The sequence below is a fragment of the Bidens hawaiensis genome, unplaced genomic scaffold (genome assembly GCF_021521415.1).
Source record: "Bidens hawaiensis isolate Kalapana, Puna unplaced genomic scaffold, B.hawaiensis_p1.1 tig00011963_1, whole genome shotgun sequence".
Lineage (NCBI taxonomy): Eukaryota > Viridiplantae > Streptophyta > Magnoliopsida > Asterales > Asteraceae > Bidens > Bidens hawaiensis.
Genome location: NW_027491961.1, coordinates 700,969 through 714,432, shown reverse-complemented (window position 1 = coordinate 714,432; position 13,464 = coordinate 700,969). Strand labels below are relative to the sequence as shown.

At 39.1% G+C, this 13,464-nt stretch overlaps 2 protein-coding genes and 1 non-coding gene across 3 annotated transcripts; 2 read left to right on the top strand and 1 right to left on the bottom strand.

The window, feature by feature from the left end:
* Positions 1-4,434: 4,434 nt before the first annotated feature.
* Positions 4,435-7,061, top strand: LOC143539649 (putative indole-3-acetic acid-amido synthetase GH3.9). Its single transcript, XM_077032906.1, has 4 exons — positions 4,435-4,819; positions 4,894-4,995; positions 5,126-5,940; positions 6,140-7,061. Exons 1-4 carry the CDS (start codon positions 4,524-4,526, stop codon positions 6,721-6,723), a joined length of 1,797 nt encoding a protein of 598 aa, XP_076889021.1. The 5' UTR covers positions 4,435-4,523; the 3' UTR covers positions 6,724-7,061.
* A 505-nt stretch (positions 7,062-7,566) lies between these two features.
* Positions 7,567-9,298, bottom strand: LOC143539648 (dephospho-CoA kinase-like). Its single transcript, XM_077032905.1, has 3 exons — positions 9,152-9,298; positions 8,257-8,402; positions 7,567-8,127 (listed from the first exon to the last, which is right to left on the bottom strand). The coding sequence occupies exons 1-3, from the start codon at positions 9,257-9,259 to the stop codon at positions 7,683-7,685; spliced, it is 699 nt and encodes a 232-aa protein (XP_076889020.1). The 5' UTR covers positions 9,260-9,298; the 3' UTR covers positions 7,567-7,682.
* A 755-nt stretch (positions 9,299-10,053) lies between these two features.
* On the top strand, positions 10,054-10,124 carry TRNAG-CCC (transfer RNA glycine (anticodon CCC)). Its single transcript has one exon. It is a non-coding gene; the product is annotated as a tRNA-Gly (tRNA).
* The last annotated feature ends 3,340 nt before the right edge of the window (positions 10,125-13,464 follow it).

The following is a 13,464-nucleotide window of genomic DNA, read 5'->3' as shown; positions in this document are numbered from 1 at the left end:
AACCATACATCATACCTCGAGTATTATTAGGGCTCGGTACCCTTTTCGTAACCATACAACCATGCAACCGTCATTTCCTTCTTTTATTAACTTTATCACGTTCATACACATAAGCATACATATCATACTTACCTTACACATAGCGTTACAACCTGACAGTACGTGCAATATCCGAAGATCGTTCACGTACCATCAAGCAATCATTCATACATATCATATCATTCACATAAGGCATACACTTACCTCTTAGGATAAGCGTATTAACAAACATATCAAGTATGCACACAGCCCCGAAAACATAACACATAAATGGGGGCTAGAAACTCACCTGAACACGGTTACGTTCACCGTTAATCGTAATCCCTTTCTTTAGTTGTGCACGGCTGACTGTATAACAAGTACACGTATCAAACAACTATCACTACTCATATCATCTTTCCAGTCTTAACTACTACCCACAACGAACGGGGGTCCGGGGGCAGCGCCCCTGGCAGCGGAATCTAGGGGCGGCAGCCCCTAGCAGGGTCCAAGGGGCAGAGCCCCTAGCAGGGTCCAAGTTAGCCTAGAGCTATTTCCATTAACTGTCTTAACACATTTTTCATTAGATTTTTAATTTATTTTCTAATCGAACTTGACTTTAAGCGAAGTTAAACCTTAGGCGAACTTAGCTTTAGGCGAAGTTATCAGGCTAACTTGGCTTTAGGTGAAGTTAAACCTCAGGCGAACTTAGCTCTAGGCGAAGTTATCAGGCGAACTTGGCTTTAGGCGAAGTTAAACCTCAGGCGAACTTAGCTCTAGGCGAAGTTATCAGGCGAACTTAGCTTTACAGCGAAGTTGCCATCAGGCGAACTTAGCTTGCAGGCGAAGTTCATCAGGCGAACTTGGCTTGCAGGCGAAGTTCATCGCTTTGAAGGCGAAGTTGCCCAGATGAGGGCGAAGTTGCCCAGATAGCCGCTGTTTCGGTTTATGTCCAACATTTCGAGCGATTTTAACACCCTTGTTACGGTCCAACATCACCCACTACGCTTCCCGACCATTTTCGGTCGTTTATATACTAAATGCTCGGATCTTTAAACTTCAAAGATCAAGAATCATACCTTTTTGAGCTTGTTTGGGTCTTGTTTACTCATTATCACAACTAATCTCTCTCTCTCTCCCTCGGATCTGCCGCCTTTCTCTCTTCCTGCCGGCCGGCGGTTGTAGTGTGTGGTGTGTGCGTGTTTTGGAAGTGTGAAAGGATAAGATGGAAATGAAGGTATTTTGGGTTTAGGGGATATTTATATCCCTTAGATCCCATTCTCATTTAACCCATCTCAATAAATCCAAGTCCATTGTCCGCTCCTTACCCGACCTTAATTAATTACGCGAAATCACTAAACATAACTTCCTTTATTCAACATTATAAATTTTAGGATGTTACATGGGCCTAATGGGCCGTACGACCGACTGGTGGATGGGTCGGGGGCACGTGAGCCTTACGTCCCGGTGTGCCTTTAGTCGAGCCTCCCCCGGTCGCGGCGCCGGAGGTGGAGCTTGTCCATGAGCCTGTCGATGCTGGGGAGGGGGGCGGCGGGGATTCGGACGACGGTGGTGACGGATGTGAGTATCCGGGCGCATCTCAGGTACGTTTTAATATATTATCGTTTTATTGTTTCTTTTAATTCGTCTTCGTATTAAATGTATTTCTATTGTTTTGTTGTTAGGGGCCGACGCAGCACGTTCCACGCACTGCGTCTGGGTCCCGCCACCGACGCTAGGTTGCAGACCCTTGAGTTGGGGATGAGGCAGATGTCACGCTAGGTTAGCTGGATTGTTCGCTATCTGGTGGCGCAGCAGTCAGGAGAGCACTACCCCTGTGCCCCCGCCACCCCCTCCCAGTTTTGACCCCGAGGCGAGCATGTCTGGCGTGAGACGCGAAAGGGGCGACGACGTGGATGCCGCGGACGGTTTGGGGCCTAGGCGCAAGGGAGAGGACGACGCCGACGTTGGCGCGGCGTTCTCGGGCCACGCCGACGGCTTGGGCATGGACGACTTCCTGCCGAAGATTTTTATGTTATTTTTATGTTCTAGTTATCGTATTTTCTTTTATTTTTACAGTTTATCGATATAACAATGATTTTTGGTATATACATGTGTTAATTGTTTTCACCGAAATAATATTAAATATTAAATAAATAATTAATATATAATGATAATAATGATAAATAACAATAACAATAATAACAAAAAAAAAAACATAAGAAGACAAAATTGGTGGTGTTTTCCAGAAACACCGCTCAATACGCCGCGTATAACCCTATAAGCGGCGTATTGGGCGGCGTTTTAGCAATCAGGGCGGTGCCCCTAAAAAATCCGTAATAATAATAGTCATCATCATCATTTATTAATATTTGTCTACCAAATTTCTTATCTTTTTTTTAAATATAATTCTTAGATTAAATAAATGATATCCAACCGAGATAGATGAAAAGCTTAATGTGCTGGATCCAGAATATTCCATCAATTAGGGTTTCGATTTCACCACTGAAGATTTTCTTTAAATTTTAGAAAATTCTTTTCTTCTTTGCGTAAAACGCGTAAGTCACTCATAGACATGATATATGTGTTTAAACTTATTAAAAAAAAATTGTGCCTAATACCTATTAAATTTAGAAAACTTTATAAAAGGGTTCTCATAATGTATTATTCATTCAGTTTATATGAATTTTCTTTTAGAAATTTATCTTTTTGTTTTCTTGATTCCGTTATGCGCAAATTGAACATGAATTGGATGTATAATAGATATATAGATATAATATAATATAATAAATCATCTAACTATTTATTATCCCTACTCGCTTTATATGTCTATCTTTTGATGCTTTCATGTGTTTATTTAGCAAAGATAAATAGTGGAATATATGCACATAGATGTGGTGTACGTAAGCATGCAAATATATCTGAAGGATAGATATATTATACCAACTATCCTTATCTTTCTCTCTCGCAAAATTGACAATTATTAACTTTAATAAATTAACTAACAGGATATGCTACGGATATAGATCTTTTATGTCTTCTATATACAAGATTATTTATTAAATGTGCTGAACATTATAATCAAACACGTTATATATTTTTATACATTTTCCACTCTGACATTTTATCAAATAATATGTTTGGATATACCATTGTACAAGCTTAAGATGATAGATAGTTCAAAAGTAAATGTTTTCATTCGTTGTGTAAAGCAGATATATGCGAAAACGATTTCTGTTGAAACTTGACACATATCGATCGATCTTTTGGGTTTGAAACGAATATAGTTGAACAAACTACATTACCATACTTGAACACACACTGTACCATTTCATGTAGATTATTAAAAACAAATTTTATCAAAAAAAGGAAATAAATTGTTTTAATATATCTATTGGAGGCGTGTAAGTAAACATTCTCTAGAAAACCACTGACAAACTAAACTACTATGAACACAGATTTGCTAGAATAAAACAAACCTTGTAAAACCATTTCACACATGGATTATAAGAAATAATTTACTGACAAATTAATGAAAACAAGTTCCAATAGGTATATTAAATGCGTGCAAGTAAACATTCTCTAGATAACCTCTTTACTAACTACATTCTTTTGAACAATATTCCAAAACATGCTTACTTGATGTAATTTGTAAACATTTAACTGATTAAGGAAGTAGTAAAAGCGCGTGACACGTGTCACCTATTTAATGGTTTGTTTAGCTGAAAGACAAAGATAGAATCTTTTTTAAAATGACTATTTTATTAAGGCACTCATTTTCATCTGAAACATTATCTAAAGTCATCCGAACCCGAGTTAGAGACTGAAAAATCCAAACCTGAACCTTAAATGGGTCGGTAAATCGGTAACTGGGTCAGTTTTTTCCAAAAAAAAAAACCTGAACAACCAAACCTGAGAAACCCAAATAAAAAATCCCGAACATTTATTGTCTACTTTTTATAGATGTGTTTTGTTCCTTTAATATTTAAAATAAGTTTTGGAACTTTTGAACATTATCATCTCTCTTGAATTTTGATGATATTTTGTTTAAAAACATTCTTTTTTTTTTTCATTTTACATCTAAACCTGATAACCGAACAGCCCGAACTTTAGACGGGTCAGTTGCAACAAGACCCGAAAAACCAGAAACCCGAAGAACACCCCTAGACATTTGGATATTTTTCCCATACAAAACTTGAAGAAATTATTTAGGAACATAAAGTGGAAGAGCTAAAGAATTAGTCACAGACATTGAAATTGGAACACAAAGCATCCCACATCACACCAATCAGAATGGATAAGAAAGATTGCTTGTCTACATATAATTAGAAGCGAATCTCAAGTACACCTGGTGTAGCCTTCATATTTACTTTATTGTACGTACCAAACAAAGAATATGAAAGCATTAAACTCTATATATACACCACCTTAACCCTCATTGTTACATCTACTTCAACCCAACCATAACTACTTACAAGTTACAGCCTTAACCTCATTGTTTACTAATGGACGGAAAGAAACTCGAATACAAAGGCGCTGAGGCTTTGAAGGAGATTCAGAGGCTAACTACAGAAGCCGATAAAGTGCAACAAGATCTGCTGAAAGAAATCTTGACAAGAAACAAAAGGACCGAATACTTGCAGAAGTACATGACGGGAGTGTCAACAGATGATGTGCACGAGTTTAAGAAGAAGGTACCGGTTATCACTTATAAAGACATCTATCCTTATATCCAGAGGATAGCTAATGGTGAAGATTCCTCTCTGATTTCGGGTCACACTATAGTGGAGATGTTATGCAGGTACAGTTACAATGACTCTTTATTACTATTACTATAATTATTATTGTTATTCTTATTATTGTTTTATGTTGCAGCTCGGGTACATCTGGTGGAGAGCCGAAGCTAATGCCAACTATTGCGGAGGATCTTGACCGTCGAACTTTCGTCTATAATATGGTCATGCCAATAATGAACCAGTTAGTACTCTCCTTCAGTTTATACCATAATCACACCTATATGTGGTCCAAAAGGATAATAATGTTCCCAAACAAATATACTTTTTGTTTCAGTCATTTACTAAAATAACTGTATTATCATTCATGACAGGTATGTGACAGGACTTGATGAAGGTAAGGCCATGCTTCTATACTTTGTGAAGGCAGAGATGTCAACTCCTTGCGGTTTGCCAGCCCGTGCAGTCCTCACCAGTTTTTACAAAAGCAAGCATTTTAAGACCCGTTCACGTGACGGTTACAATGATGAAACGAGCCCCGATGAAGCCATTCTGTGTGACGACAGCAGCCAAAGCATGTACTGCCAGCTCTTATCTGGGCTAATCCACCGCCAGCAAGTCCTACGGCTTGGAGCCGTATTCGCATCAGCTTTTTTACGTGCAATCACGTTCCTCGAACGTAATTGGGTTAGTCTGTGCCAAGATATCCGTACAGGCAAACTGAGCCCGATGATTACCGATTCGGGCTGCCAGTTAGCCATGTCGTCTATACTCAAATCAGCTGACCCGCGCCTAGCTGATGAGATTGAGAGTATTTGCAGCCGTCGATCATGGGAAGGGATAGTGTGTAGTTTATGGCCTCGGGCTAAATTTATTGAGGCGGTGGTTACAGGATCTATGTCCCAATACATACCGGCGCTTAAGTACTATAGTATGGACAAGTTACCACTGGTGAGTGGAATGTATGCCTCCTCAGAGTGTTATTTTGGGGTCAACTTAAAGCCACTATGTGATCCTGCAAATGTCACATATACCCTCTTACCAAACATGGGCTACTTTGAATTCATACCCATAAGTAAAGATGAGGCATATGGGAGAGATGATGAAGAGATCTCTTTGAATAAGCTTGTTGATCTGGTGCATGTTAAAATTGGTTGCTATTATGAATTGGTGGTCACAACATTTTCTGGTAAGTTATCTAATCATAACATCTACAGATGGACCATAAAGTAATAGGTAGCAAATGCTTTATGACTTTGAATTCATTCTTTAAGGTATCAATTAAACTTTACAAAAAAAAATCAATCATGAGAACATGTTAATGTTTTATAATATACAAGTCATCATTGATAAACTCACTAAAAATAGTTGTTTTGTGGTCAATTCAGGACTAAACAGATATCGTATTGGAGACGTGCTCCAAGTGACTGGATTTCATAACCAGGCCCCACAGTTCCGGTTCATCTGCAGGAGGAATGTCATTCTAAGCATTGACAATGACAACACCAGTGAAGAAGATCTGCATAAGAGTGTAATGGCAGCAAAAAGGCTATTAGACCCCTACAATGCTCTACTTGTGGAATACACTAGCTATGCTGATACGTCATCAGTGCCGGGTCACTATGTCATATACTGGGAGATCAAACATTGCACATCCTCAGTCCTGGATAAGGCCATCTCTCTGCTGAGTCCTAAAGTGCTTCAAGATTGCTGTATTGCAATAGAAGAAGAACTAGATGATACTTACAGGCGATGTCGTACCAAGGACAAGTCGATCGGACCGCTTGAGATTCGTGTTGTGAAGACTGGTACTTTTGATTTGTTGATGGATTTGTTTATCAAAGGGGGTGCATCTATTAATCAGTATAAAACTCCAAGGTGCATTAAGTCAGATGCTGCACTGAAACTGCTCAAGTCCAATGTGAAGGCTTGCGTCTTCAGCCCAAGAGATCCAACATGGTTTCCTAAATGAAGTTCGTTGTTTAATAATAAATAAGTTCTCTCTCTAGCTAGGGAATGTAATGGGCAAGCTATGACACTTCACCCAGTTTTGTCTAAGCTAATAATAATAATCATTAGGGAAATCATATCTATTTTGGGTCATGTACTAACGTTACTAGAGATCTATGCGCAGTAACAGTCTATTAAAACTTTGCACCTGATTACTAATTAGGCGTGTTAATAATATATCATTAGGAAAATCATACTATCTGTATCAGCTAATCGAACCCAATAATCAGTAGTCGGTCAAAGCCGGTCCAAATCTGTCAAATCGCTGAATCGGTCAAAATTTGTCAATCGTATTAATACAGAAGTTATATAGATTTTCTCTTTTTTAGGTTTACATAATATGCTTAAATATATGGATGAAGATTACATGGTGAACATAAAACAATCATGATTGAATACAAAAACAGTAGATATAAATCGAACATACGAGTATCAATCGGATTTAGATCATCGATAATGCAATGGGAATCATGATGCTCATCAGAATAACACTGAAAGATCGTACCTGGCAGCTGGTAAAGGGATTAGCATGGGGTTGGTACGAAGGACGGGCGTGCTGTTGTCGTGTTCCTATTGACGCCACATCAGCTCAAGGTGCCAAGTCATCTTGGCCCGTTTTTTTGTCCATTCTCCTCACACAGTGCCGTCACCGGGCATGAGCACCCTGCTCACGTGCTTTTTTCACTAGGCTTTCCGAGAGTTTGAATATCACACGACAATATTCTTTAAAGTAGCATAAAAACAAAAATGCATGGTTTTGTGAATAACAAGCATGCAAATCTTAAACAAAACATCAATACATTGCTATAGAAATTATCATTGTAACAAGCCCAAACATGAACATAAATATTTTGATTGAAAACAAGATGGTTTCAAAATATACCCACTCTCATACGTCACATCTTGTAGCTAACTGTAAAATCATAAGCGCGCAATCAACTTCTTGCATCCAAGAACACCAGAAACTATTGATATAATAGCCACTATCACACCTTGTCTAGAAACCCAAAATTTGGTCCATGTCAATGGCTTGGTAACTTGATCTAATACCTTCTTGAAATTTTCATTTAACTCCTCTAAAGATCCATTATTATCAATCACTATGTCTGCTTTTGATCGTTTTGAATCCAAAGGCATTTGGGCGTTTATCCTGTTTTGAGCATCTTGTGCAGATGTCCGGTCTCGGGTCATAAGGCGGTTGAGTTGTGTTTCCGGATCAACCCACACAACAATAGTCGGATGTGTCCAACGGTCCATTTTGGCCTCAAATAGCAAAGGGACATCCAGAATGATTATTCTACAACCCTTCAACCACAATTTTAAAACTTCCCAAAATATGCCAGATGAAATGTATGGAGCAAGAAGCCTGCAAAAAAGTTATAAAAGTTCAAGATTTTATAGTGATTAAACTTAAGACTAACTTTTACATGAAACTAGTGAATTGAGAAAGATAAAGAACGACTAAGATTAAAAAAGTAATTTTTTGTTAGTGTACCTATTAAGAAGCTGGCGTTTAGAAGGATCACCAAAAACAATCTGGCCCAATTTTGGCCTATCGACTTCCCCATTTTCCAGCAATATGTCATCTCCAAAAGCTGCTACAACCTTCTTCCAGCCACCAGTACCTTTCTTCAATACATCCTACAAGTGAACCAACAAAAAGAATTAACATCAAAGAGTAAATGATAAGCATCAAATTATCTGAATACTCGTGACAATGCCCTTAAATGAATAGTTTACACATCAAAGCCCTTTACTGAATTATTTACACATCAAAACAATATCTTTATTATTGTTGAGTTGCAAAATTATTAGCCAATACTATCTACAAAGGCTTCATCTACTGCTGGTCAAGATTTATGTTAGCTTAGGCTATCTTCAATCCATATTGCACATATATCTTTATTAAAAATTCAGGAGGCATGCTTGTCTGTAACTTATTTTGATATTAACAAAAAAATCACTTTTACTGAACATGGCCACCGGAGCATCTCTAAACAAGGAAAATGGGCCTTAAATAAACACATCATTTGTGTTCTCATAGAACTAAGAATCCTAAGAAAACTTTACAGTGCAGGACATTTGACTTTTTGTGTCTACTACATGGAGATCTAACTATCAGCACAGAGATCCCACCAGCAAAATTCAGTGGTTATGTGTGTGTGGGCGTGTGATCATTGATCAATCACGCACTGCTCAAAATCATATATTTCAAGACCGCAAACAATTCATACTTTCGGGTTTTATTGTTCAACCGTATCAAAAGCAATCATAATTATATTCAAAACTAGGGGCCTGGTTGAATTCTACCACAACAATATACAATGTACTATATAGATATAAGAGTGGAACTAAAGCTAGTGTGTGTGTGAAAGAAATAGAAATCTTACTCGGGCAACGACATCTGCATCAACAACGGGAAAGCCATTAGCTTTAAAGAGATTGGAAACAGTACTCTTTCCGGTTGCTATTCCACCTGTCAATCCTACTATCCTCATTTTCTCCACAACTCTCTTGCGAATAAAACTTTCGTTACTGCAAGAAATGCCATTAATCAGAGGTGCGGTTGAACCGGAAACTACCTACTAAGACCCAATACCCTTCCTACTAAACGAACATAACTAAGCATGCAGCGTGCGTGAACATGACTATTGGAAATTAAAGTAATAAACAAATAATGGTAATAACATGCGTGCAGACTTGTAATAAACTAATGCGCACTTAGCGGCGGTAAAATGAACTGGCTTTAGGGTCGAAACGGGTCAATTAAACATTGGGTATATTTCGGACTTTAGGGTCGAAACGGGTCAATTAAAAAAAGGGTTGTTTTGATACGGGTCAGGGTCGGAGGGGGTGAAACAGGTTTCGGCTTGGATTGGGTTGGTTGGGTTTTTTTTTTTTTTTTTTTTTTTGTAGCATTGATACGAGAGAGACTGAATCAAAATATACAGAAAGAAATTCAATTGTGAATTTGCACCTAAATTGAATACATGCAATCTTCGTTTGTTTGCCTGGCTATCAGATTAACTAATAAATCAAATTCATTCAATATTAAGACCTGGTAACACAAATTTCTTTTGGAATCAAACAGGATTACAGTAGAGTTTATGAAGCAATTGAGGTAGTGAAAACAAGTAAACCCTAACAATTAGCAAATACCCACCTGTATTTCTCACTTCTGCCTGCCTGCCTGCCTGCCCTCTACAATTTCTGCAGTTCTTGATCCCTAATAATACCAAGTTGATAATTAATAATCGTACTAAATAATTCAACAACTATCGAAGAACAACTTGCGCATCTAGTGTAGTGGTATCATAGTACCCTCCCACGGTACTGACCGGGGTTCGATTCCCCGGATGCGCATTACCGGTTTTTATTTCCTTTTTTACTAAAGTGGGTTTCAAGTGCAACTGCAAACAAACACTCAAACCCATAACTAGACCGCCCTGACCGATTATCACATAATAACTAATTACCCGAAACAGAGCGTTAGCATTCTCTAATAACCTTTTGGTTTCGGTTTGGTTTAGTGCTTTAATCGACCAGACCATATAGAAATAAATAACTATTCTAAATAATATATAGGAGGATATAGGATACAGAAGCATGCTCGAGCTTGAAAAAGTTACTTTCCTTTATCTTAAACGCTCGTGAGCTAGTCCCCGTTCGCTGACCACTTTATAATCAGCATACAGATCATTTGTAAATTTAATACATTTAAATACAATCCACATGGTTTGCATTCATCCCATAATGCTACTCTCTATGGTGGGGGCATCGAAGTCCCTCAACAGTGCCACGTCATCGCTACATAGAAAACAAGGCTTCGAAGTTCTTCTCCGTAGCGCCCCGCTATGTTTTAAAGCCCCTTGGACGTTCCAATACACACACGCACACACATAGACATATATGTATGTTTGTGAGAGAGATGGAGAGAGAGGGCCCACCTTTACCCCTCTTCCGCGCCAATCGTTCCAAAGGCGCCCCCCCCTCTTTCACGCCCCTCAGTGGTGTTCCGCGTCCTCCGTGCCCCCTTCACCTCGCCCCATAACGTGGAGTCTAATCCAGTGGTAGACCCAGAAAAATTTTTCACAGGGGTCGGAAATTTTTTAGGTCGATGCTCAGTTAACTATCAATAATTTTTTCGGGTTAAATCGGCATATAAACCTGTTCCTGATCCGATTTCATTGTTTCGGTTGGGTCAAATTGGATGGGGTAATATAGAAAAAATAATCAAACAAAATAACATAAAAAAATTACGTGAAGCGTCATATAACTAAAATACAATAAATTTAAAGTCGTTCTTTACGGCCATTCATTTTTTTTTATCTAAACATAAATTATCTAATTTGGTATTTTTAAATAAGTGTTTCTCAATAAAACAAATACAACTACCGTTCAAATATATTACACTAAACATTAAAAGAAAATTGTTAAAAATTAATAAAATGTTTGCTAAATAAAAGATTACATAGTAAAAAAATATAATACGAACAGAAAGTTGGTTTTCAGCCTAAATTAGTAAATAAAGAAAAAAGTAAATAATTTATAAATTTTTATGATATGTTTGCTGTTTAAAACAATTGTTTTTCAGAAAAAAGGAAATCAGTAACAAAATTTGATGAGAAGACTTTCATCTTACTCTTTCACTCTCACATTTACTTTTGGACCAGAATAGTAGACTCCCTTTTTGGGTAATTCTCTTTAATTCCCACCATTAAATATTAAATGTTTAAATATTACTATTGTATTCTTCATCTCTTAACCTACCTCCGACCATCTTTCAGTCACCGGAAAATTTCAGACCGAGTCCAAATTCAATATGTTCTTTTCATCTTACATTCTCATGGGTTACCCAGGGGGGGGGGGGGGGGGGGTTAACGCATATATAGTACTATTTTTTTTTTTCACAAAGTCGGCCGACCCCCGTAGCACCGTAGTAGAACCGCCTCTGGTCTAATCTAGTTACTACACATTTTCATAATATGCTAACATCATTTATTCACACTATTAGAGAGAAGATATTGTGTATAAGTTATGTATATTGCATAATCACATCATTATTTCCAAATCAATACTTAACTTAGAATTGTATATTGTATATATGTTATTGGAGATCAATGAGAAAGGCAGACATTATTCTGCATATCATTCCACATATTATTATAACTCTATCATGGTATCATCCAAACCCTAAACCAAGTCGCGGGAACTGCGCTACTCACGGCACTACAAAATCCGACCCGCGATAATACCGGGCGCGGTTCCACTGGATCAGCTAATGAAAATCGTGGAACCTATGACACGTCCCAAAGAGGCCGTAGCCGTGGTGCTCGTGGACAAGGTCGTGGAAGGTCTCGCGGAAGAGGTTATGTTAGCAACAATAATTCTCATGGTCAGCCTACTCAGGGAACAAGCTTTCAGACTTATCAACACCAACGGGGACTTCCAACACCCTTTCACAACATACACACTCCGCTATACCCTTTCCAAACCCGGCTTGTTAGGCCCAGCACCACAAGCCCACTACACCAATATGCCACAACAAGTTTCACAGCAATATGCCCCTCAACTAGAGGTGCACAAATCGAGTTCACCTTGAAAACCCGAAACGGTTCGGAACCGGTTTTTTTCAGTTGGTAGCGTGCTCTGTGTCAGCCGCTACCTATCCACCACTCACAGGTAGGGCACGTGCATAGGTTACAGTTGGTAGCGTGTTGGGCCGGCTAAACCCCTTGGAAACCCACCTTCGGCTATAAAAGACAGCAAATGGTATTATCATTTCATCATCTACTATCTCGTATAACTTACTTGATAACTGCTCTAATAGTATTCATATACTTTTATATTCAAAGAGCAATATAGACTGATTCTCACGCCGGAGGGTGGTCACAAGGAGGAACCCCCCCTTCTCAGTGACGAGCTTACGGTGTCTGTTTTGCAGGTTCCCTGAAGTACAACTTACTCTGCTGGACCTAACCTTCGTGGGAAACATTACTTAATCCCCAGATTACCTATAATCTGCCCGGGGTCACTTAGTGTTTCTTCATTGGCGCCATCCGTGCATAAAGCTAGAACTACATCTTTCTCCAGTTTTTCAAAACTTCCAAGATGACTAGAGAAATTCCGGTAACCACAACCCCAGCCACTGGGGTAAACACCGGCAACACAATGTTTACAAACACTACCCCAGCCACCCAAGCTGGGGCAAGTGAAGTACATTTTACGAACACTACCCCAGTCACTCATGTAGGGGCAAGTGGAGTAAATATTCCACTGGGATTCACTGATGCCCAGCTGGAAAAACGAACTCGAGCCCCTCGCCAAACACTTGATCAAGTGAAGGCATGGGCCGAGGCACGTCAAAGAGAATTTCAGGCTGAATTGGACGAACGCTTGCGTTCAGTCCAACAAGCTGAGGAATTCGGTAGTACTCGCCAGCACCTCAACATGAGTAGTGAGTACGAGTACTCAGACGCCGAGAGGGAAGATTCCGACACCGACGCGAACCCTCGCCATAGGGCGAAAGGGAAGCGTAAGGAAACGGATCCCCAGCCAAAAAGGAATTTTGGGGAAGCATTCCAACCAGTCACGGAAAAAAGCTCGCGTGACTTCTCCAAGGCCTTTAGACCTACTGCCACAAACGCAGGAAGGTCAAAATTTGCAAGGGACATTGCAGAAGCAATCGCCCCGAGGAGTGCCA